At 38.0% G+C, this 23,569-nt stretch overlaps 1 protein-coding gene across 1 annotated transcript in view; it reads left to right on the forward strand.

The window, feature by feature from the left end:
- Positions 1–245: 245 nt before the first annotated feature.
- Ed (hemicentin protein echinoid) overlaps positions 246–23,569 on the forward strand; it is a 29,872-nt gene continuing 6,548 nt past the window's right edge. The window contains exon 1 of the mRNA XM_083085871.1: positions 246–1,174. Within this exon, the coding sequence (XP_082941997.1) occupies positions 1,105–1,174 (70 nt within the window). The 5' untranslated portion in view covers positions 246–1,104. The remainder of the gene's footprint in view (positions 1,175–23,569) is intronic.

Below are 23,569 nucleotides of genomic sequence, written 5' to 3' on the forward strand. Positions count from 1 at the left end.
GTGCATCCGGCTCTGGCCGGTTACCACCATCGTCTTCTTCATCGTCTTCGTCGTCATCGTAGCCGCTACCACCACCATCACCGCCACCACCACCATCAACCACCACCATCGTCACCGCCGTGCTACAGTCGGTCGTAGTACGAACGCGGCACTCTGTGCGTGGCCGCTCGAGGGGTTGTGGTGGGGCGCAGGAGGGGAGGGGGGTGCGAGAATCGCGAGGTGGGGGCAGCGAAGGCGCGATGAGATCGCGGGCTCAGTTGCCGTGCGACTGTCAAGAGACGCACTGGCGGTGTCGACGGACGTGCGACGGTTTCGCCTTCTCGCGCCAGATTCTTGGTCGTTCCGTCTCGTCCTCCGGGGTGGAGAAAGGGAATCGCACTGTCTCGTCGTCAAACAGTGATTTAAAAATAAATAAATAAAAATAACAGTTTTCGAGCACCCCAGATACGAGGAGAAAAAGGAGGATCTCGATTTAAATCACCGACCGCAAGAAACCATCAGGTGTACGCGTACACACATATATATACACACATACGCACACACACATACACACACGCATCCCCTTGTACGGGAATGGAGTTTCATCTCGCTTTGAAACGAGCCTGATGTATCTGTCGGGCCATAGTGTCATCCTTGACGTAAGACCGCCGGCGAGCATCCGCCCGAGGACGGGCGAGCGATCGGGAAGGTAGCGATCGACGACGACGAGGACGATCGAGGGAAGCGGCGAAGGCATCGATCGAATTTTGATGAAACGAACGAAGCGATGAAGAAGAATGGTGGAGCGAGCGTCCCTCTCGTCGCCGTCGCCACTTTGGTGCGACGAGCCGTGCAGTGAATGTCATTGGGATGTGCGCGCGTGTTGTGTCACGGGCCTGTGAGAATATAAATAAATAAATACACAGGGTGAGGAAGGTGACCGAGTGATATATTGTACTGACGATGCGTATATTATTATTCGATTGGCGCCTTCGGTGAGAGTTTCGGGATCCAGGGAGGCTTTTGCAGCGAACGAGTGTGAAACACGTGTGAAATTACTATCCCCGCGTCAAGTTTTCTCCTTCTCTCTCGTTCGTCTCTGCATAAACTCTGTCTCCTGTAATCATGGATAGAAAGCCGAGGATCAACCGCCGCACGCAGATTGCGATAATGAACTTATTGCTGCTCTGCACCGGTGAGTATACTCCGATCCTTGTTACCGTGTTTTCCTAACGAACGTGTTGGACGCTATGATTAAAAACTAATTCCGTCGAAACGCGAGATGGTGGTTAATTAATGAACGATTCACGAGCCAGGGTGAGAGACGGGCTTGGGATCGGTCGACCGCCCTCTCTCGTCGGATAAATATCGAATAAATTGATAATTCCGCGGGGCGATGCAACACCCTCGCGAGGGACGGGAAGAGAGGTGTCGAGGAATGAAACCGGATTCGCGTATGCATTGCGTGGGTTGCGAGTTGCAACACTGGAAATGTTGAAACGTTGCTTGCTTTTGCCGCATCTCTTTTCTGTCAGATGGTCTGAAGAGTATTCCAAAAATATCCTCGACACCGAATATACGATTTTTCCCTGAACAAATTCGCGAGACTTTTTAACTTCCGCTGTATTAAATTAAATAACATGTCGATAGTTGACGGGTTGATCTCGAACTCAGATACATTGATGACGTCAAGCAATGTCAGAACGTTTTTGTACAATCAATGGAAACAAAATGAAATGACAGCACGAAAGACACTTATAAATTGGACGTGTAAAAATCCTAGACAAAGTAGTACGCAAAGTTAGTTGTAATTAGATCAGCTGTTGTAAGTCGATTAGAGAATGTATGGCAGGCGATAGGAGGTTGGCTTTTCACGAAGTTTCTATTGTTCCTTATCTAGCTAGACGTCGTAATATAAACGCTTAGATTGACGTAAAATTGAGAGGTTCTGGAGATGCGGTGCCGCGGGCGATATTTTAAAGATATTCGCGAGCGATTCCATTCCAAGGATCAAACTATACGAATGAAAGAAAGACTTTCATTTATTACGGGTTCTCGGATATCGCGGATGAAAAACAGTAAATAATACAAAGACGAGTCACGGGTGCGTGATCGTGCGTCGAACCGATCTTACAAAGAGCAGCTTCATGGAAGGCCGCCTCGGAAATTACCATCATCGTGATGGCTCCATCAAGAATGATCCGATGCGACTGAAGATAATAATAATAATAATTTCCATTTAACAATGTAAATTAAAGTTTTGATCGACACGGAATAAGGAAAACATTAGAAAGCTGTTTTTAAAAAAGATGTACGGTGTGGGAGAGATAGATGCTTCATCTGTTTTTGCTCTCCTTCTTTTTGTCTAAATTGATTTTACTTTCTTGAATGAATGTATGAATGAAAATTTCGACACAAATTAGGTAAATCTTTGGAGAATATTACTTTTTATTGACATCTTCATCGATATTACATCTTGATGCGAAATGGCATATTAATGTTGCATTGGTGTTCTTAACTCTCAGAAGAGCGTCTTCCTCTCTTGGGATCTTTAAGCTGCTTTCTCAGTCAGTTTCACTTTATTCATATTCAAATATACATGGAAGTCGCAAAATATAGGCTGTCACGACATCAAATGTGTAAATATACACATTTACACACACACACACATACATATATATATAAAACCTTTAAGTATAAAATTCTGGAAACTAACAGAATCAAGCAACGGTATCAAAGGAGAGGAATGACGTAATTTTTAAGCTCGTAAAGTCCCATTTAAAAATTATAGATGTGGTAAAACCGTCATATGGAGGAAGGAGTGAGAAATTTGCTCTCGTATACGATGTTCGTGGACGTCGATGAAAGACAACAGTGCACCCATAGCGTGCACGGATCGGTCCTTTGTGGCGTGTCAAACCGCGCGGTAGTTTAAACAGCCGCCGGTGAACGGCGGTTCGTAAGAAGAAGGAGAGGGGGGAAGGGTGAGCGGGGACGAGGACGGGAAGGGAAGCAGAGAGAGGCACGGAGGGAAAATTTGCATACGCGCAAGGTTACACGTCGGCTGCATCGCGACATTTTTCTTCCGCAATGAGTCCGCGGATTGAGATTCGGCGGATTTGCAAAGGATGGCCAAATTAAAATTGCTCTTGCCGCGGGAAAAAAAGATTTTATCCCGATGTAGGTAGATCTCGTTGGGTTTCGCAACAAAAATTTAGCGCAATTTTTTATACTTGCTATAATGTTGTTTGTAACATGTAAAATTTAATAGAAAATTCCAGTAAATTTAAATTCAATGACCAAATAAATATGAATTTCGATACTGCAGTTAGAATCATTTTTGTGAAAAATTATCTTCCTTACCATAATCGCGGATTTTATAACAAACATGAGGGTGTCTTCAAAAACATGGAAAACCTGAAATTTTCAAAGATTATTTTATAGTTGGAAAAATCAGAGAGTTTTCATGGAATTTTATTGGGACAGGGAATTTTTTTTAAATTCTCTCACATAATTTTGTTCTTATATGTAATCAGCGAACCAACAAAATTGTGTTTAAGATATATATTATAAATATATATTTTATTTCTGTTTCAATCTTAACAAAATATAGAATAGGCCATTTATATTTTTTATTGTAATTTTATATTTTTAAATTTTTAGCACTTGAAACTTTAATAGCCTTTTATATTTTCTTCGAGTGGAAAACATTATAAAACGTACGCAATGAAAAAACTTATCTTAGAAAATTATATCTAAAAATTCTCTTTACCTGCTAGGAATTTTAAACAAAAACACCTAGAAGCTCAAGGAATTTTCAGAGAATTTTGTTACAAAATTTAAGTATGTAGATTCTGTCTAATTAATTAAGGCGCCACATGATAACAGATAATTGACGCCACTTTCTAAATTTTACTAAAAATCCAGATTCCAGATATAAATTCCGTCTTTGTCCATTTAGATTAATTAAGTACAAAATGTATGCGATATTACAGTATTTATCCATTCACTCATCAATTATCATTTCACTCATTTATCTATTTTAATTCATTTTTCGTATCCAGAAAATTGTTGCAAGACAATTTTTTTTATTCGATTCACACAGGACTTTAATAAGGGAACATAATTAGATGAGAGGGCGCATTACACTTTATGTTGCGCGCATAGATCGAGGGATGATGGTGGCTTTCCTCCCCCCCATCTCTCTCTTTCGGATCAACTCATGGCTCGGAAAATCGCATCGTTAACGACACCGCATTTTCTAATCGTCGTTATCCACGAACGACCGTTTCCCACGCGAAGATCCGCGATTCGTGCCAAATGTTATCGCTCCGCGAAATTATCGGAAAGTAATTAACCGCTAATCGGCCGTAGTAGCCGGGATTGGAAATCGCAATGTTTCTTCTTAACAACGATGATACATTTAATTGCAGGGGAAAGCGTTGCGTCTCGAGTGCGTTTACCCGGCCTTTCCATCTCGTCGGGTGCGATAGATTTAATCGCGACTATCACGCACATGATTTCATTACTGCATTTGGCAAATTATATCTTCGAAATAATTTATATATTTTTAAATTACACCTGAAATCCCGCAAAAATTGCGCCAAGTGTATTTTATCCGATAAATGTCTCACAGGGCGTTTGACGAGTTAATTGAAAGATAGAAAGGGCGATCTCTGAAAACGCGATATTTGGTTGCAGGACAGGTCAGTTACAAGAAGATCGGTGACTATTTACGGTCGACAATCGTTTATTTCAAGTAAAGTGGCACGAGTAATCGATCGACGTCTTTGCGGCGGCCCCTAATAAATTTCCCGCTCTTATTGCCGCTGTTTTTCCTCGAGAGTGAGAGGGAGACCCGAGGAGCTTCTAAGCTGTCTGTCCACTCGATAAATTTCGACGACGCTTCCTGCGAGGAAGCGTTAAAGAAATGCATGCTGCAACGCAGGTGCGAAGGCGCCATTACCTCTCCGTTGTTGCATTACGAAAAGAAGATTACGAGGACGACGCCATGTTAATGGCGCGCAGGAGGGTGCCGACATACCTCTTCTCTCGTCGCGCGAAACATAAGCGATTAATGGCTTTAGTAAACGACCTCTTATTTCTTGTCGTCGCGCGAAGGTAACCCTGAGTTATGCGCCTTAGATCAAAAATTATTTATTTACTTGCCACGCGCCTGGCGATTACGCCAAGTATCGCGCCTTTCTCGCTCTATCTATCTTCATTCCCGATCTCTTACGGCGATAATGTAAAAGTGCCCGCGGCTATTTTAGATTTCACTTTAATGGAATTTTAATTCGATGATAATTCAAGGTATCTATTCCCTAGAAAAATATGGAAAACGTGGAATTCTCAGGGAATTTTATTGGATCTCGAGGATTTCTCTTTAATTCTCTTTTATAATGTTTTTATACTGTAAACAGTCTGCCGATAAGTAAAGTTATGAATTATATATTTTCAAGTTAGATATATATATTATATATATTTTTGTATGCAAATGTTTTGACGAAATATTGAATATGCAGTACTTATTCTTTTTATGCAATTTTTAGCGATGAAGAAAAACGAGAATGATATGCAACTGAAAAAAATGTTTATCTTACGAAAGCTATTCACAGTTTTTTTTTCCGGTACATTTGCAAATCTAGCGCTTGAAACTCAAGTGGCTCGGTATTTTTCCTTCGTATGAATAAAAAGCATTAGAAAACGTGTATAAAAAACACTTATCTTGTAAAAGTTGCATCAAAAAATCTTGAAAACATTTTCTTTATCTGGAATTTTAAACAAAAGTATCTCAAAGATCAGAGAATTTTCACAAAATTCGAGACACTATAACCAGAAGAGATTTTTTTTAACAATTAATGGAAAGAGATTAATTGTAATCAAATTACAATTTCGCCCGACAATTGCTGGGAGACTTTTCTCTAATCTTGTTTATGATAAACAATCTGAATTAATCGGGATTAAGAATTGACAATTGTGGACGATCGCGAGAAAGAGGCACGGAAAAAAGGACATTCTTGTTTTGAAAATATATTTAGTTTTAACATGGAAATCTTGAAATGAGATTATATTGCGTTAATTAAAGAAAAATATAATTGCTTGAATAATTGCTTACTTGAATGAAGCCATTTTATATAGTTTAATCAAGAAAAATATATATATGATTTAAGATTTAATTTTCTTGAATGGAAAAGAAACAATGTTAGATAGAAAATAACATTTTTAAATCAAAGATTATAATTTTCTTAAAGTAAAATTAAATAATTACATATTCTTGAGATGACAATTACAATATTGAAATAAGACTATAATATTGTTGAAATTTACAATTATTAAATTCTTCTAAGAAGATTATAAATTGTTGCGTATATACGAAACAATGAACGCGTTAGTTTAAATATATAAGTTTTGATTTGACACTTATTTTTTTCCTGTGGGGGGAGAGAGAAATGTCGCGACAAAGATCGGCAAACCCGGAGTGTATCATCACTCCGTTTTCACATTTACTCCAGTTTTCCAATCCGTGCGTATCCGTATTTCCTTACCGATTCCGCCGCGGGTCAAATATTTTCTTTTGCACCGATATATCCGGAGTCATTCCATTCCTTGAAAAGCAGAGAAACGGTCGAGGAATTAATTTTTTATATTACCGGACGGCAAGGTAGAGAAGGAGAGGAAGGGGGAAGCGGGGGACGAAATGGATGTCGGGGGGCGAGAGCGCATTTGTCGGAGGTAAACGCGCACGCACGTAGGGAGCATTATTTCGTCCGCCCCATACATGTGTACGTTTCCACCCCCGCGCCGCGCGGTGTGGAAATAAAAAATTGTCGGGCCATTTTTTCAAATCATTTCGCGCATCGCTCTCATGCCTCGATAGGGCCGATACCTCCGGTTCGACAACCGGAGAAACGGTCGGTCAATCGTACATGTCGCTTTTTTCCCAACTCCCGCCGTATGTTTCCGCGCGCGGATCCTATCGCAAAGGTCGAATAGCGACGTATCGAATGGACATATTTCAATATACGCGTTGTTATAGTTGTACGAGAAAGAAGCGGCGGGCTTTTTGTCAAACGACACAGGGCTCACCGAGTACCTCGAGTAACGTCGTTCTCTGCGTATAAAATACGCACATGTTTAAAAAGATTGGATATTAAATATCTTTGTCGCGCAATTTCATATATTTCTCCATTTTATTAAACGACAAGGCAAATGTTTGTTGAAATATCATTTTTACATTTTGTAAAGCTTTTTAATATAATTTTAAAAAGTACCCCTCTGTGTGATTGTATATATTTTTTATTAATATATATTATTAATTCATATTAATATATATTTTTAATATATTAATATATATTTTTAATATATTAATATATATTATTAATATATATTAATATATATTTTTTATTAATAAAATTCTCTTCGTCATCCGTCTTATCTTAAATGTCAATGTAAAATATTCCTGAGAAATCGTTGATCCTGTCGTCATCGAAATGATTCACCCGACATCCGTGATTGATAGAAAGCAGAGACGACTTCCTATGACACTATAAATGCCTTGCTTTGTACTACCATCTGGCCGGATAGCCTGTCGAGAGCCGATGAGTGTATAATCGTGTCTGAAATGGAGAGAGAAAAAGAGAGAGAGAGGTCGTACGCTTTTGGTCGGGTTTACGCTTTCTCTCGCGTTGAGGCGGACTCGCGTTTTTCGCATGTGCGTTATGCGACTACAATTCTCGCCGTCATATTGCACGGACGTGCATGTACGAGAGCCAATATTCTCGCGGTCGCACGCGGTGCAAGAATGCCTACGGCGATGATATTCGATGCGATGAAATAAGGTTCGACTGCTGGTCGCGCGCGCGACGTATTGTTATTGCTACGCCACAGACATTAACGCGTTTCGCTTTGTTATGTCCTGCCCACGGGCACTGTTGGATGTATATATATATAGATATGTATTTATATATAAAATGTATATATGCATGTACAGAGTGTCGCAAAAACAGAGAAACATGTGTCAATAGGGCGAAGAGACTAATAATAAGTCAATAGGATTATGACGAATATCATTAATTTTCAAATTATACAGGGTGTTTAAGTGCGAAAAATTTTAGGAGATGATTCTTTGTCGGAAATTAGAGTTTTTTCATATAAATATATATTCCTACAACCCTCCCTGTGGAGTTTCACTCCTCCAAAAATAGGAATAAAAATTAGGTTTTTATTTTTTTCTCAAATTTGGAAGTTAAAGAAATGAAATTAGGTGGATATTTTCTACTAGTAAAAATGTTATTTATTAATATTTTTTTCAGCCTCCCGTATTGTTATAAGGGGATGAAACTAGTAACCTCTATTCAATTTTTTATTACAACTTTTTAACGGGCCGGAATATGGAAATAAATAAAGAAAATAAATAAAAATAAAGAAATGAAATTAGGTGGATATTTTCTACTAGTAAAAATGTTATTTATTAATATTTTTTTCAGCCTCCCGTATTGTTATAAGGGGATGAAACTAGTAACCTCTATTCAATTTTTTATTACAACTTTTTAACGGGCCGGAATATGATCATCTAAAAATATGCGTTAAAAAGTTTGATTTATTTAGAAACTCTTTTATCTCTTTAATTTTTTTCATAAAATCAATACTTTTCAAGAAAAAAAATAAAATACGTTATCGAACGATAAAGCATCGTGCTGTGCACGATGCTAAATAGCATAGGTTTCGAATAACGAGAAGTTAAATTTCAAAGTAAAAATAAAATTAGAGTAAACGTTGGAAAATTTTCCTTCTTGATAAACTGTTATAAATAAATAAAAAGATTTGAGATAAAAAGAAGTAAATTTTCTATTCTGGTATAAATAATTACGATATTAGGTTAATCAATTTCGATTGGATTTCATTTTGACAGAAAAGTAATTTGACGCTGATTATTGAGGTATTAATAGTTAATTGATCTGGTGAAATAATTATACTTTTTATGGGTCACGAGACCAGCTAACGAGTAACAGAAATTGGGAAATCTATTGTAAAATTTTCACCAAACAAAAAATTAATTCCAATTAATCTAAAATTCATGGAGCACGCTATGCACGTGTAAAAAAATCGCACGATACACATATTTTGTTATTTCTTTCAGATTGCGCGATTTTTCATTAATAACAGCTCCCTCGTGTAATGCATATAACATACATATGTAATGTAATATAGTTTTAATTTCTCATACATCATATCCAATCATTTCGCGTAGTATAACATTATAACGCCTAAAGTATTAATATTTCAGCCATATTAACTTTACATTCCTGTCATTGTTTTACATCCATTTTACAGGCACGAAATACGGTAATTTGAATAATACCGCAAATTAATCGCATTTGCTCATATTTAGGTATGTTAGACGGGGTAGAAACAAGGTATGAGAACGCGTAGAAAATAGTGCGTGTATTTTACAACGTAATGCGCTCTCGCGAGCGATATTTAGATTAAGAATAGTTCCCTTTAAGTGGCCGTTTAATGCCACCAGGGGGTGAAACCCTTCATGTTTATTACCACAGGAAGGAAGTTAGATGGTGCACGAACGTGCGAGAGAACATGTTTGTTAATACTGCGGAGGCAACACCTCCGAAGAACCGTGCATTACGTCGGCGAGGCCGAATCGACACTAGTCACGTAAAGTTTCACGTGCACTCCTCCCGTTGCGGTCACGTCCGAACAAGTGGCAATGCAAACCCAGGTCTCATAAAGCGTGTGTTTTCTAAATAACTAAAATCCATTAGCGGGGGTACACGCTCGTCCCGACGTGACGCTGATACGTGAAAACGAGAGGGAGACCCGGGGAGGAAGAAAGAGAGAGGAATTATTGAGGCGAGGAGTTTACCTTATAAGAGAGACAACAATCGTATAGGAGAGAAAATTCTCCATATATATTTTCCACGTGAAGAAACACCTAAAGGCGCGGTCGCATTACGCCGAGATAACAAGGGGAGTCTCTGCAATAAAATCCGCAAGGAGGAAATTTCGATATTCCCTCTCCTTTATTTATATCGTATCATTCCTTTACGCAAGTATAATACATATCAGGGCGTTCTAAATAAAGGCGCACACGCGATAAAGAAGGCGCGATATCGCGCGCTCTCTATAAAATGCGCCCCCGCGATTGTAGTTTATGCAACCTCCCGCGTTCCATTAACGTTTAATGCGAAAATAATTAATATAAATTTTATCTCGAGCTCTTTTTTTCGCGAATGTTACGTACGCGGCCGCCTGTAAAATTTCGCTACACGATTCATAATATTCATGTCGGTTAATTAAAAAAAAAAAAAATTTTGTAAGCGTTACCTTAAAAAAAAAAAGTACTTTTTAAGAGTGACGCCTTCTGAAAATGTCATGGATCATTTCTCCGAGACAGTTCTCTTTGAGAAACACTGGCGAACGCGCACAAATGGCGATTTCTGCCAGCGACATCGATAACATCGACGATGAATAACGTGCCTTTACGTATTTACTATGCGCAATGTTGCCGACGTTTGTTCGTTTGTGCTCGTTTCGCGGCTCTTTGGCCTCGCATTAGAGGCCGATCGGCACGTTTCGCGATTAATACTGCAGGATGTTGCGACACATGTATCCTGCATCGCGTGGCACGTATTGCACTCGTGTTGGCGATACGACATTGTTATATTTATCACTCTTTTCTCTCTTTTTTTTCAATTAAAAGATTAAATTATAACGCCTCGACATAATGCGCGTCATATTCCTCCGATATAAGGATATTGTGTGCGAATAAAATACCCGCACACGTTACACGAATTGTTGAAAGTACAGAATATATTGATACAAGCTCTCTCTCTCTTACTTTGCAAAGTACAAGCAAAGTTCACAAAAGAAGCCTGACGTAAAATCCAATTAAGATCCATCGCGTCTTGGTCTTTTTATATTCCTATGATGAGAAAAATTAACTTTTACGCCAAACTTGAATTTTTCTACCGACTCGTAATATTCATAATAGAACAAATGAAAAAGGCAAGTTTTCACATAATGCTTGTATACATATATGTATATTATATAGGATGCTTTGATAAAGTGGGTTGATTAGAGCAGGTAAAAATAAACCCACACATTTCTAAAATTTTTTGTTATAACGTATCTTTTATCATCATCATTTTTATTATCAGCATTGTTAGCTTTCTATCGATCAAATGTATTTTTCTCGAAAATATTTAGTTTTGATGAAACGAAACAATAATACCCCTCTAAAAAATATGTGAAAAAATCTACAAAAATATTAAAAAATGAAAACAATCTACTGGTTAAAAATTTTACAAGTTTAGCAAAATTTTGTAATTTAGTTTATAGTCTATTTCCGATTCTCTGACGTGATATCAAGTAATCTATCACACTAATTTTTTTTTAAGATCTTGAAGATTCTTTATTTAATAAAATATAATTATTATAAATTATTAAATTCTGCAGAATGATACAAAAGTTATTTAAAGAAAATGTAAATTTGCGTAAATTTTAAAACAAATATCTTAATAGAGATGCGTTGAGAAAAAAATTTTATAGAAGCTTATAAAATTATTTTACCTATTCTATGAGAAGTTGCCCATCTTTATTGAAACATTCTGTATACATATATATATATATATATATATATATATATATATATATATCATAGCATGCAATATCTGGCAGCTCGCGCGAGATTAACCCTAATCGTTAACGATCCTCGCATCGGTCGCGGTCGGTCCAATACCGTGGCGAACTAATTTATAGACGACCGCATAAACCGCCGAAATGTAAGGATCCAGGAACCGGGCGACGAGTTAGTATTAATCTCGAGCGGATTTGCTTTGCGATGTACGCGTACATACATATTACATACGAACGAAGCCGACCCCGACATTAATTCGTCGCGTGCCGCATGCGAGGCGACGTCTTGGATAAAGTAAAAAAAAAAAGCACATACATGTAGATGTGTATGTACGTACGTATCGCGTGCATTCATTACCGGGTATATTAATGCAAAAAAATTGCCGTGCCCGGCCCGGCAATCGCTTATCGTCCCGTGCGTACGTAAACGAGCTTTAAACCCGGCGTAATCGCTGATCGAGATCGCACGAGACCGCTCGACTTTCCTCGCCTCGCGATTATGCTCGTTGCTGCCAGACTCGCCACGATTTATCGCCGGTGTATCAGTACCGGCAAAACCATCGCGCGTTAATGAGGTTTACATAGAACACTCGGCGTGTTACATAAGAGCTGCAGGAGACCCCGGGCTTGAAATTTCGGATAACGGAGTCTTGGATTTTTGCCCTCGTACATCTGGAATTGACAAGGCGCGCGGTTGTCGAAATTAAATTAAGCGTCGAGATTTTCCAGGACGATTAAATTACAAAACCAAATCTGAAATTTCGCGACTGGAGATCGCTCTCCGGCGATTATTCGCGACGTTTTACACAGACGCGAATGCAATTTCCAATAAATATCTTGAGGATTTATACCGACAATATTCTGAGCGACAAATTATTTGTCTGTTTATCGTTGGAAATCACTGGAAAACTATAATCGCCGTTATCAATTTGTATTACCGCACATTACTGTCGGGAATTATTATCTAATAATAATCGGGCATTATGGAATTAGTGTACATATTTTTGGTCGGCGGTTTACAACCCCCTCTCGCCTTTTCCCGCCCAAATGTCCGATAATGATTTAATGCAATTAATGCGACGAGCAAACTGCGCGCAACACGATTACGATTTTGCGCGATAGATTCACGAACGATAATTTTCTAGGCCCCCATACGCGGTGCGTGGGTGCGAATAGCGTGCGCGGAGGCGAAGGTCGGGGCGCGCGCCTAATTGTGTATACATAATTTTTCATTTCGATCGCGGCCGATAACGCTAATTTGTTTTCGCGAGTCGATATTACACTTCCCACGTGTTTTCATTGTATACTTATCGCCCGCTTATTCAAATATATTCCTCCCCCGCCCCGCTCCCTCGTTCCCCTCTCCCCCCTCCCCCTTTTCCAATACACTCGATACCTCAAATATTGGAAAAGGTATTCGAAAGTCCCCGAATTATCGTCGTCGTCGATCATTCCTTATGTTTGCGCTCCTCGTGATATCGCATCGTCGGGAGAGCCGGCCGCCTGCAGGCGGGAATAATCTCCCTAGCGGAAAATTCATCGGTGTGCCCCGCTTCCATCGGTGCGGGAAATGACTATGAGAATTTCGAGTAACTTTACCGCACATATATGCGAGGCGGGCGCACGAAATTTCGGCGCGAACATGGTTCTCATCGAGAGATGGCAAACAAGATGAAACGTGCAAAGTAATCATTCCGAGAGATTTCCGGGTATTTATGTTACATAATTATGTTATAGAAACTGTGTATTGCGATAGAGAGGGCTTTGTTTATTATTACCGTGTGTATTCAGCAAAGTTGATACAGTAATATCTATTCCCTGGAAAAATATGGAAAACTTGGAATTCCTAAGGATTTTTTTTTTTTTGAACCTGAAGGAAGAAACTTTATTGAAGCTCGGGGGGAATTTTTTCAGAAATTCTCTCTTTGATGATGCATTTATATCAACAGTCTCTACCGATAAGCAAAGTTACGAATTACGTTTTTAAATTATACTATTACATCTACCTTTGTTTTTATATTCAAATGTCTTAACAGAATATTAAATATGAAGTTCGTGTTCTTTATTGTAATTTTTAGTGAAAATTTTATGCAAAAATGCTTATCTTATAAAAGTTATTCAGTTTCCACAAAGATTTTACATTTATAAATCTAGCACTTGACATTTAAGAAGATTTCCCTCTGTACAAGTGAAAAATATTAGAAAACGCATACAATAAAAAAAACTCATTTTATAGAAAATTGCATAAAAAAAAAATCCTGAAAAATTCCCTTTATTTAGAATTTTGAACAAATGTACCTGAAAATCAGGAAATTTTCAGGTAGTTCTTTTACAAGATTTAAATAGACACCCCCGCTGAAAGACAAATAGATTTTAATTTCCTCCACTATTTGACAAAAATGTATAACAAATTTAAAGAGGACGAAAGCAACATTCCCGCTGGCTTTAGCAGGGAAGAGCGCGCTGTTTATCGTAATGTAAACCCCGCAATGCAAAGTGACGAAACATCCCTTCTCGCTCAGAAAGGAGACGTGTATGTCGATTGCCGACATCTGGCAAGGAGAGTCTCTTGCGCTTGTCTCTATCTCGAGCACCGGGAGAACCGACGTTGGCGAGAAGGTACCCTTCACGGCACTCGTCCCGTGCATCTCGTCTTCCCTCCCCGATCTTTTGTCCGCCGAACCGTAAATCTGTCCGTAAAACAGCACTATGGCCATACATCACGAGGCGCGGCCGGAAGGCGGGCGCGCTTTCCTCCTTATTAACGTTGGCGGCACGATGAACTCTCGAAGAGGAGATGCCTGCAGCGTCTTCATATTTCGTTCGAGAGTGCGTTTCTTTTTCTCCCTCTCTCTCCCTCTCTCTCTTTCTCTTGTATTGTACTTAATTGGCAACACGCGCGGGGGAGCCCTCGCCGCGAAGCATCCTCTCTCCCTCTCTCCCTCTCTCTCTCGCTCTCTCGCTCTCTTGACGCAATGCGACCGACGCGACGGCGCGGCGGCAACGTTTCCCGAATGCGCGGCTTCCGTGCAACCCCCGAAGTTGAAAGACAGCGCCCGCGGTTTGCCCCCTTCGTCTGCTGCTCGCGTGATTTACCGCAACCCTGCATCGGAGGCTGAGATGCCCTGTTTCGCGGGCTCCCAGATGGCAGCGCCATTCGAGGGATAAATTTATAAAGGGCCCGAAGAATGTGCATGTGTACGTGTGAAGGAGGGGGCAAGGGTTGTAAAAAATCCGATACGGGATTAATTCATTATTCTGGGTAAAATGAAAACACTCGAAAGCGAAAGTTGAATTTACGTTTTATATACATCACTCTATCGAGTGTCTAAAAAAAAAAAAAAGATACATTAGCTTGTCACTTGTCGTGCACGTTTATATACTACTTCTTATTATTGGTTTTTTAATCCGTGTCTGTCGGCTTTAAACAACTTTTACTTTTATATTTGTAATTTTGTGTAGTGTACAAATGAATTTTTTAAAACAAAATATCTACAATGTCTGACAGTATCTGATAGTATCTGAATAAAATAAAATAGACATCATTATAAGATAAATTATGAGAGTAGAATAGTAATATTAAATTTAAACTTAAAATTATTTAAAATTAGTTAAAATTAAAATTATTAATTAAAATTTAAAATTATTTAAAATTACTTAAAATGACATAATTATATACAAAAACAGAAATAGCATAGCATCAAATTTAAATAAATAAATAAAACACCAAATATATATATACATAAAAATAAAAAAACGAGAAATAAAATCAAGACAATTTAGATTGTGATCCATTGATTCCTTAAAAATTAAAATTAAAATTAAAATCAAAATTAAAATTGTGAACTTAAACTCCAATATTAAATATTGTTATTAAAATATCAAATCTAAAACTGAAAACAAAAACTGAAATAAACTCCAAAACCAGAAATTAAAAAAAAATAAACTCAAACAATAGATCTAAAATCTGGACATCTGTTAAAACCTTAATCCTATCAAATAAATCTCCCACTTTCTTTTTACTCCCTAACTTAAATTCGAAAGCACAAATTTTTAAACCTTTATACTTTTAATACCTCGGCAACTAAACATATTATTGCATTAACTACTTCTCATCAATGTTTATATGATTATTGGATTTGGAAAATGCAATTAATTACACTGGTGACGCTATAAAATCACACATAAACTTTGCAGCGGTGCAACCGTTTCGATTTCGCTGAACAACAGTTTAATTCCCATCGGATTTTTCTTTTCCTTTTTTTTTTACGTCTTTTTCGTGCGACTTTCGATCGCCTGGTACGACAAATCTTGACGTAGGAAACGTTTCAACGGTTGCCCACGATTTTAACCGCGCGACAGTAAATCACAGTAGGATTGCGCTCGAAACACGATACCACGTGGCATTCCTTCGACAACGTGTTGAATTACACTTCCTCGACGCAGGCAAATTTTGGGAGCGAAACGGTTTCCGTTAACACGTAAAATGCATTTCCTGCGTCGATCAAACGAATAGTCGAGTATTTAAATATATACAGAGAGACGAGTTTTAATTAATCTTTGCGAAAGAAAGAGGTAATTCAACTTTTAAATTAAGAGGCTCCGGAAAATTACGTACAACTTGCCTTGTTAAAGCACCGAGAAAAATCTAAGGTAAAACACAGGGCGAGTAATTTCTAACGCAATCTCTTGTGTTCTTGCGAGGGACGCACGAAGGGGATGCGCGCGGAAGGATCTCCGACTCGGAAAAATATAAAGTATAACGCGTGCTCCTCTCGTATTGCGCTTCAAGTTAAATACGCGAGAGATATTAAACTCCCCTTCCATTTTCGCGGCGAATAACGCTCGTAAGATCGCTGTAAGTCACGTAAACGTCCGTTATCTGGAGTTGTATCCGGGCGTTCTTGTAAGATCGCTTCCTTTATCGCCTGCCACGAGATAATGATTTCTACAACTTTTTCGCGCTACGTCCGAGTAACACGTCGCAGAAATTGCCCTCACGTCGAAATTGCTCTGTCCGGGGCTCACCACGATCGATGCTCACGACCGCTTTTACTTACGCCAATTGGCTAATCCTGTGTCCTCTTAATATTGCACAAAGTGTCGCCTCGGAATATTGAGCCGCCCTGCCTTAAAATGGCGCAATGTATCTTGGAAATTCATACTCGGCTGGCGCCGACACTAGTGAGACGTTCGTGTTACATACAGACTGGTATATGAGTCACTTGAACTTTGTGCGGTTTGACTTGAAACTAACGCGTACTACGTGTTCGCCTCCCCTTCTCGAGATTAATCCCGAGGAATTTAAAGTTCGACGGAAAATTATGCGACTCTATCTTGGCGAATTGTTCGAAAAATCTAAATCAAAAAATTAATTCCGCTCTCTAAATACAGTACTGGTGAAAAATAAGTTATAAAAAGGGAAATTACTCGAATGAATAAAAACATGTATAATTAAAAATAATAATAGAAATATTAAATTTATGAAAATTCTCTCAATTATCGGATTTGAAGCTACCTATAAAGCTATTGTAGGATAAATTTGATGGAATTATCCGAAAGATAAAACCTATTAATTAAAAACAACTGTAATTTAATAAATAATTTTATTTGCAAACATGCTGGAAATTAAATCAGTAACAATATTAAATAAACTGTCAAGAATGTCAAGTTTGTATGAATATTCAAAACAAATGAAAGTTATTGTAATCAAAAATTTAATATTTCTGTTATTATTTAATATTTGTTATATATTTTTTTAATTTCTACGCGCAATTAAAGCGTAAAATAATAGAAAAATATAAATAAAATATAATTGGTAATATAATATATATTTTTTGTTCAGTAAAGTAACGATTTTTATGAACATGACGAGTTACTTTTGAGCGATACTGTATACGTGAACACTTTAAAACAAGAGATATAAAAAAAAAAGTCTCTCTCCGAACAGCATACATACTCCCTTCCGCAACTGTATGAATTTAAAATCTGTCCCATAATTCTCTTTTCCGTCTCATCATCATTCTCTCCCGGAACGAAAGCAATTTTCTTACGGCAGAATTGTGCTGGGGATTTCCGAAAAGAAAAAAAAAATGCCATTACGTACACGGCACATGGTATGTCGCCACATCTTGCATTATGCAGTATTAACAGTTTCGTAATTGGTACGCCGTGGTAAAGGCGTGTGCCGTGCGTGTGCGCGATCGAACACCTACAAGAGATCGGTACGATTGTTACTACATGACTAACAATAAGCCGTATTTACGCAAGTCAGTATTGCGCGTAACCTCGTTATGCCATTCTCCAGTGTACAGGGTGTCTCCGGAGACCCGGAGTGCTTGCATTTTTAACAGTAGATTCAACATTTCAAAGCGATCGCTCGAATAACGAATCGCTCGATTAAAATGACATCACGCGCGCAAACACGTGGATAAAAATAGTACAGCTGTCAATCGCTCGCATCTGGTTTCAAGAACGTGTACGATCACTCGGTATGCATATGCATACATATATATATGTGCGCATAAAGTTACCGATGAAGAACGGCGCGAATGTACATCTCGGAGCAAAGCTGTCGCTTGTCGAAACGCGACGCGAATTATTCGTTATGCCTTGTCTTAATTACTCTGGTTCCCGGGTGATATACGCGGCTGGCTTTGTTCATTTGTGCCGGCTCACGCAGCCGTAAATATCGATTATACGGGATATAGCTTTGCGTCTATCGGGCCATTAATTTGTCGAAAGTTTGTTATCCGCCGCCGTCGAGCGTCACGCGCAAATTGTTTGCAATACTCGTCGAATTCTGTGTCGCGTAGAATCTGCGTCGCGGTTACGCGAACTGACGCATCACGCATGTGCTCTTCCGCTGAACACCTAAACTAATTGGGAAATGACTCATTGTAATATGTACTCTTTGAAAAACACGGGAAAATTGGGAATTTTCAGAAATTTTGTACTTGTGGAAATGCTTATGGAATGTCATTGGGAATTTTATTGGGAACATATGTTTTTTTTTAATTCTCTCTCTGATAATTTTGCTCTCATATATATGGTAAATAGTCGGCGAGCCAAGCGAATTAATATTTAAAATATATTATACTTATAATATATTTCTATATTTCTTCGTTATAATTTTTTACGATAAAAAATGAAAATCTTACGCAAATAAAAAATCAGGTTACAAAAGTTATCCCATTTTTTTCATCGGTATATTTCGAATCTAGCACTTCAAATTTGGGATTTGTATTTTTTATTTCGAATGAGTGAAAAACATTGAGTTTGTGCAGTAAAAAAATTTATTTTAAAAAGTTAAAGAATTTTGAAAATATTCTTTCTATCCGGAATTTTAAGTAAAAGCATCTAGAAAATCAAAGAATTTTCAGCGAATTTTTTCCAAGATTTGAGTAGACAATCTGAATAAAATCGCATGCACTGATTCACTAACAGATGATGAAAAAAAATGTATAAGTGTATTACTGCTCTCTCTTTATATGGACATTACTCTATTAGAATTATTTATTAATATTAGTCTCTTTCCGTCAGAACGATATTACTTGATACATTTATTCGATGCACCGGCAATATCGAGATGATATCTTTGCATAGTCGCTGCGACGTAAAGCGTAACTCTTGTTGTGCATTCACAATGCATGGGCGCGCGAAATGTTGATAATATTGGTACAGATAGCAGTAGCGCATACGGCAAGTGAGATACATGTATATACTCGTAGGAATACGCGAACGTCTACGTTCATAGAAGCATGGCTGGTTATACTTTCGGCGAGAGCGAGACGAGCGTGGCATTTGTGCGAATCGAGGCGCGACATGCGACTGTTCCTCGTGGTTGAACATTCGTCACGGGAGAAAGTTTCAGCAAAGGAAACGCTTTTGCACACAGGGGGAGATCTTAATTTAAATCCGTCATCGCGCAATTGACAAAAAAGCGGAAAGCTATAGAGTCAAGGTACAAAGGGATGATAACGAGAAAGGCGATTCCGGAGAGACGGAATGAAGAGAGGAAACTGAGAGGAGACGAAAGGGGGAAGGAACGAGTCATGACAATAAGATATATTATAGGGGTTGGTTCTCTATCCACCCCGTTTCACGTGGCACGCATAATCGCGGCATAAGCAGAAACCTCGCCAAGTACATCGAATATTTCGATTCTATCCCGTTACGTTTCAACCGCAGACGTCAATAGACTCGGGATTTTAAAGCGATTATAAATTAAAGAGATTTATAGAGATATGGCGAATTTGCGAAATTTTCACAATTCGAAATTAAACTAGGGTTGGTCGGAAAAATCCAACGAGTGGAACAAATCATGATAAATTTCGGTTTTTACTGTCCCGAATTTTATTCAATGAACTATAAACTGACAAAATTTATAAAAACAACTAATATATGATTAAAATGTAACTTTATGAAAAAAAATATTTTTGCTTTAGTTAAAAAAATCCTACTACTAATTATAGTTTAAGAAAATAAAATTAATATAATAATAAAGTATTTCTTAATTCAAAATAAATTAAGTAAAATTTTTAAAACGAGAATTTTAGATATATAAATATTATTAAATTTTAATAAAAAGAATTTTTACCAATATAGATGTGGTTCGCGTTTATTTAACATTTTCTAATAAAAATCTATTTTTTTGCTACATCAATTCTTAATCTGTTATAGATTACATTTTGGAAAAAGTTTAAATTAGAAAATATCCTCTCAATTGACGGATATAGAAATATTTTCCATTTATTTTAACATTTTTAATAGAAAGACTAGTTTTTGCCGGTTTTTCCGAAATTTTTACCACTGGCATGGATTTTATCTAAAAAAAGAAAAATGCAGAATTTTGTCATCCTGAATTAAACTTCTGGAAGACGATAAACAACGGGATCCAGGTAATCGAAAGATCAGCTGATACTGAAAATAGTCGGGTAAAATTTCGTTTCGATATTTTCAGCGTGAGATTTAATCATCAAGATATTTAATATTGCTGCCATAAGTGATGGACGTTTATCGAATTTCTGCTAAGAGAATAGCGATTGAAAAATCGATAAACCGTGACTGTGAGAAGTAACGCGCCGTCTTTTAGGCGTTTTCGCTCTATTTATTAGATTGTTTATTCTTTCACGATAGAGAGATTGATGCATATACCTTTTTCATTTTTTTTTCTTCCTAACGACCGTATCTTGTCGCGAAAAGATTTTGCGTTTGCGCACGCAACGCGTATCGCACGCAAAGAGAGCCAAGCGCGCTTTGAACGAAACCTGGTTAGAAATAGATTTAAGCAAAAGTAAGAGTCTCTCTTTGAAAGAAATGTAGAACAGAGCGGAATAATCTAGCGCGGAAAGTTGATTTTGAGCCAAGCAACGCGATTCACTCGCTCATGGAGCGAGCATAACGACTTAAAAGTCGCTCCGAGAGCGACTTTACGACGACAAATTGTAGTAACACTTGCGATCGACGAAGCGAGGAAATATGCAACGATGATAAAGGCGTAAAGAGGTCTGGCCTGGAAGCATCGATATGAAGGGAGAGACGAAAAACCAGTTTCGGACCATCTGTGGATCGTCGCGCGAAAAAGTCGCGCTTTTTCACAAACACGATCCATTAGATATTTATATTGAAGCCATTTTAAAGCTTAGATATTTTAGAACGTACGAATTTTTCAAAGAACAACGTTAAGTTCAATAAATGATTAAATTTCCCAAAACTCTCCCTTGATGTTTCGCGAAATCAACTTTCTTCATTTTTCTCCTCTTCAATAACTGTAAAACTTGCGGAAAATATTTCCGATACCGTTAAATGGGATTTTAATCCTGGCTCAGTGAAATCAATGCTCGCTCTATTTTAGTAATAATTCGTTACTGCTAAATAATTGTGGCGTTTCATTTTTGAAATAGATTTGTGTCAACAAAAGCTGCAATTCTGCTCTACTGTGCCAATAATAATGTTGAATGACAAAGTTTCTCTGCAGAAAATTATAAATATGACTTCGCACTTTTAGCATTATAATTCAATGTATGCTATATAACGAGGACAGAATTTTATTTTCAGATTCGTTTTGCAAAACAAGAAGACTAAAAAGGATTCTTTTATTTTTCATTCTTAGACCATATTCCGAAGATACCTGTTCTTGTAAAAGTTTGGCGAAATTTCCCTTCTTCTAAAAATCTCAGCAAGCTGCTAAAACTTATCCATATATAAGAATGTAATATCTTAATGGCGCTTTCTTGGGGAAGCCACGAGAATCAGGGTTCGCACCTTTAGGGCTGAACGTCAGCCGGAAGAGGAAAAGAGGAGGTTCCGCGAAAAATGGAGCGTGCATAAAGATCGCTGAAGGAAAATAAATAGGACAACGCGCGCGTTTCACGGTGAACGGATGTATAAGAGAGCGAATTCGTCGACTCGACAAAGTGTCGGCTGATGGGTGGACGGATGGGATGAACGAAGGAACGTACGAGCAATCAAACGCGTGGGTGAATATAAATCGAAAAGGGGGGTATCGAGATACAAATTCGACGCAGATTCGTACACGATGAGATGTAAGACGTATCCCTGACATTTCCAAACAGAATGGCAGGAGAGGATCCTCGATAGCAGGTTGACAAGTCGAGTCGACCGGCGGTTTTACCGTTACGTGACCCAATGACGAGAGAGATACGTGGCTGCTTCCACCACGTTCGACGGTGCCTCGTAACCGATAGTACGGTATAACGTGAATGCGTAAATGGGTTCGTTGACGCGAGAAAGTTCCACTTTACACCTCCGGAGGCACGAGGTCAAACGTTCATTTCGCCGAATTCATTAAAAGAATTTCGATAGATAATTTCCCCCTTCCGATGGCTCGTCTTCGGAGAAAATTTCGATACCCATTAAATATCCGATCCTTTAGTATCCTGTTCCATTACTCCGGGGAATTTTGCGTTTCTCCACGTATTCGCTTTTCGTTAAACTCGATAACTCTCGAAAATGCACGCTTCCTTTTACACCATCGTCCCCGTTTCTTTCTTCGTATTATTAGCTCCGGAATATTCAGCGTACGGCGTATTCTTATTCATGATGAACCTGAAAATTCCGGCTCTGAATAGGTAAGCTTGCGAGTGGCAGGGCAGGATAAGTCCGAGACAGACAGACATACAGACGAACTCGAGTGGTTCATAGGGTTCCCATTTGAATATACGAAACCATGACAAGACGTACGCTTGCAACGTACGTCATGAGCTTCATTGTTGAATATCACGAGCCTCTACGGGAGCAGTCAAACAGACAGCTGTTTCCGTAACTTCCGTGTATGATCCTTTTTTTCGTAAATCATAATCGTGACTGCGATTTAGATGGAGCATTTAGTTAACTTTGGTTAGTGTTAACCAACGCTGGTCGAAGTCAACCATAAATATTCGCGACATTTGTGGTCACGACATTGCGGGGAACTATTAGTTTTCAACGTCACCGCGCTGTGATATTCGATTTTCGCAATGATTTGTGTCGACATTCGATGTTACGTTACGATAGTGAACCGCCATGATGCTATCATAGGAAAATCGATTTTTATAACAGTGGAGATCCTTTAGACGATGCAAATCATATTAGAAAAATTTCCATGTTATTAATATCATATAATATATATATATACATACATATATATATATATATCAACATATATTATGCATTTTTTCTCTCATCTATATTTTTCATCGATTAATTTAAAGATTATTTCTCTCTAAAATATAGACAGATCGGAAAATTATATTAAAAACCTGGACGTATTAATGTCATAATACAATATATATTAGTATGTATATATTAACTTATAATATATATCTTCTCTCATTTATATTTTTCATCAATTAATTTAAAGATTATTTCTCTCTAAAATATAGATAAATCGGAAAATTATATTAAAAACCTCAACATTATTAATATTTTAATA

This window comes from Camponotus vicinus, unplaced genomic scaffold, assembly GCF_025532165.1.
Source record: "Camponotus vicinus isolate PSW18456_S1 unplaced genomic scaffold, iyCamVici1.0 SCAF_13, whole genome shotgun sequence".
NCBI lineage: Eukaryota > Metazoa > Arthropoda > Insecta > Hymenoptera > Formicidae > Camponotus > Camponotus vicinus.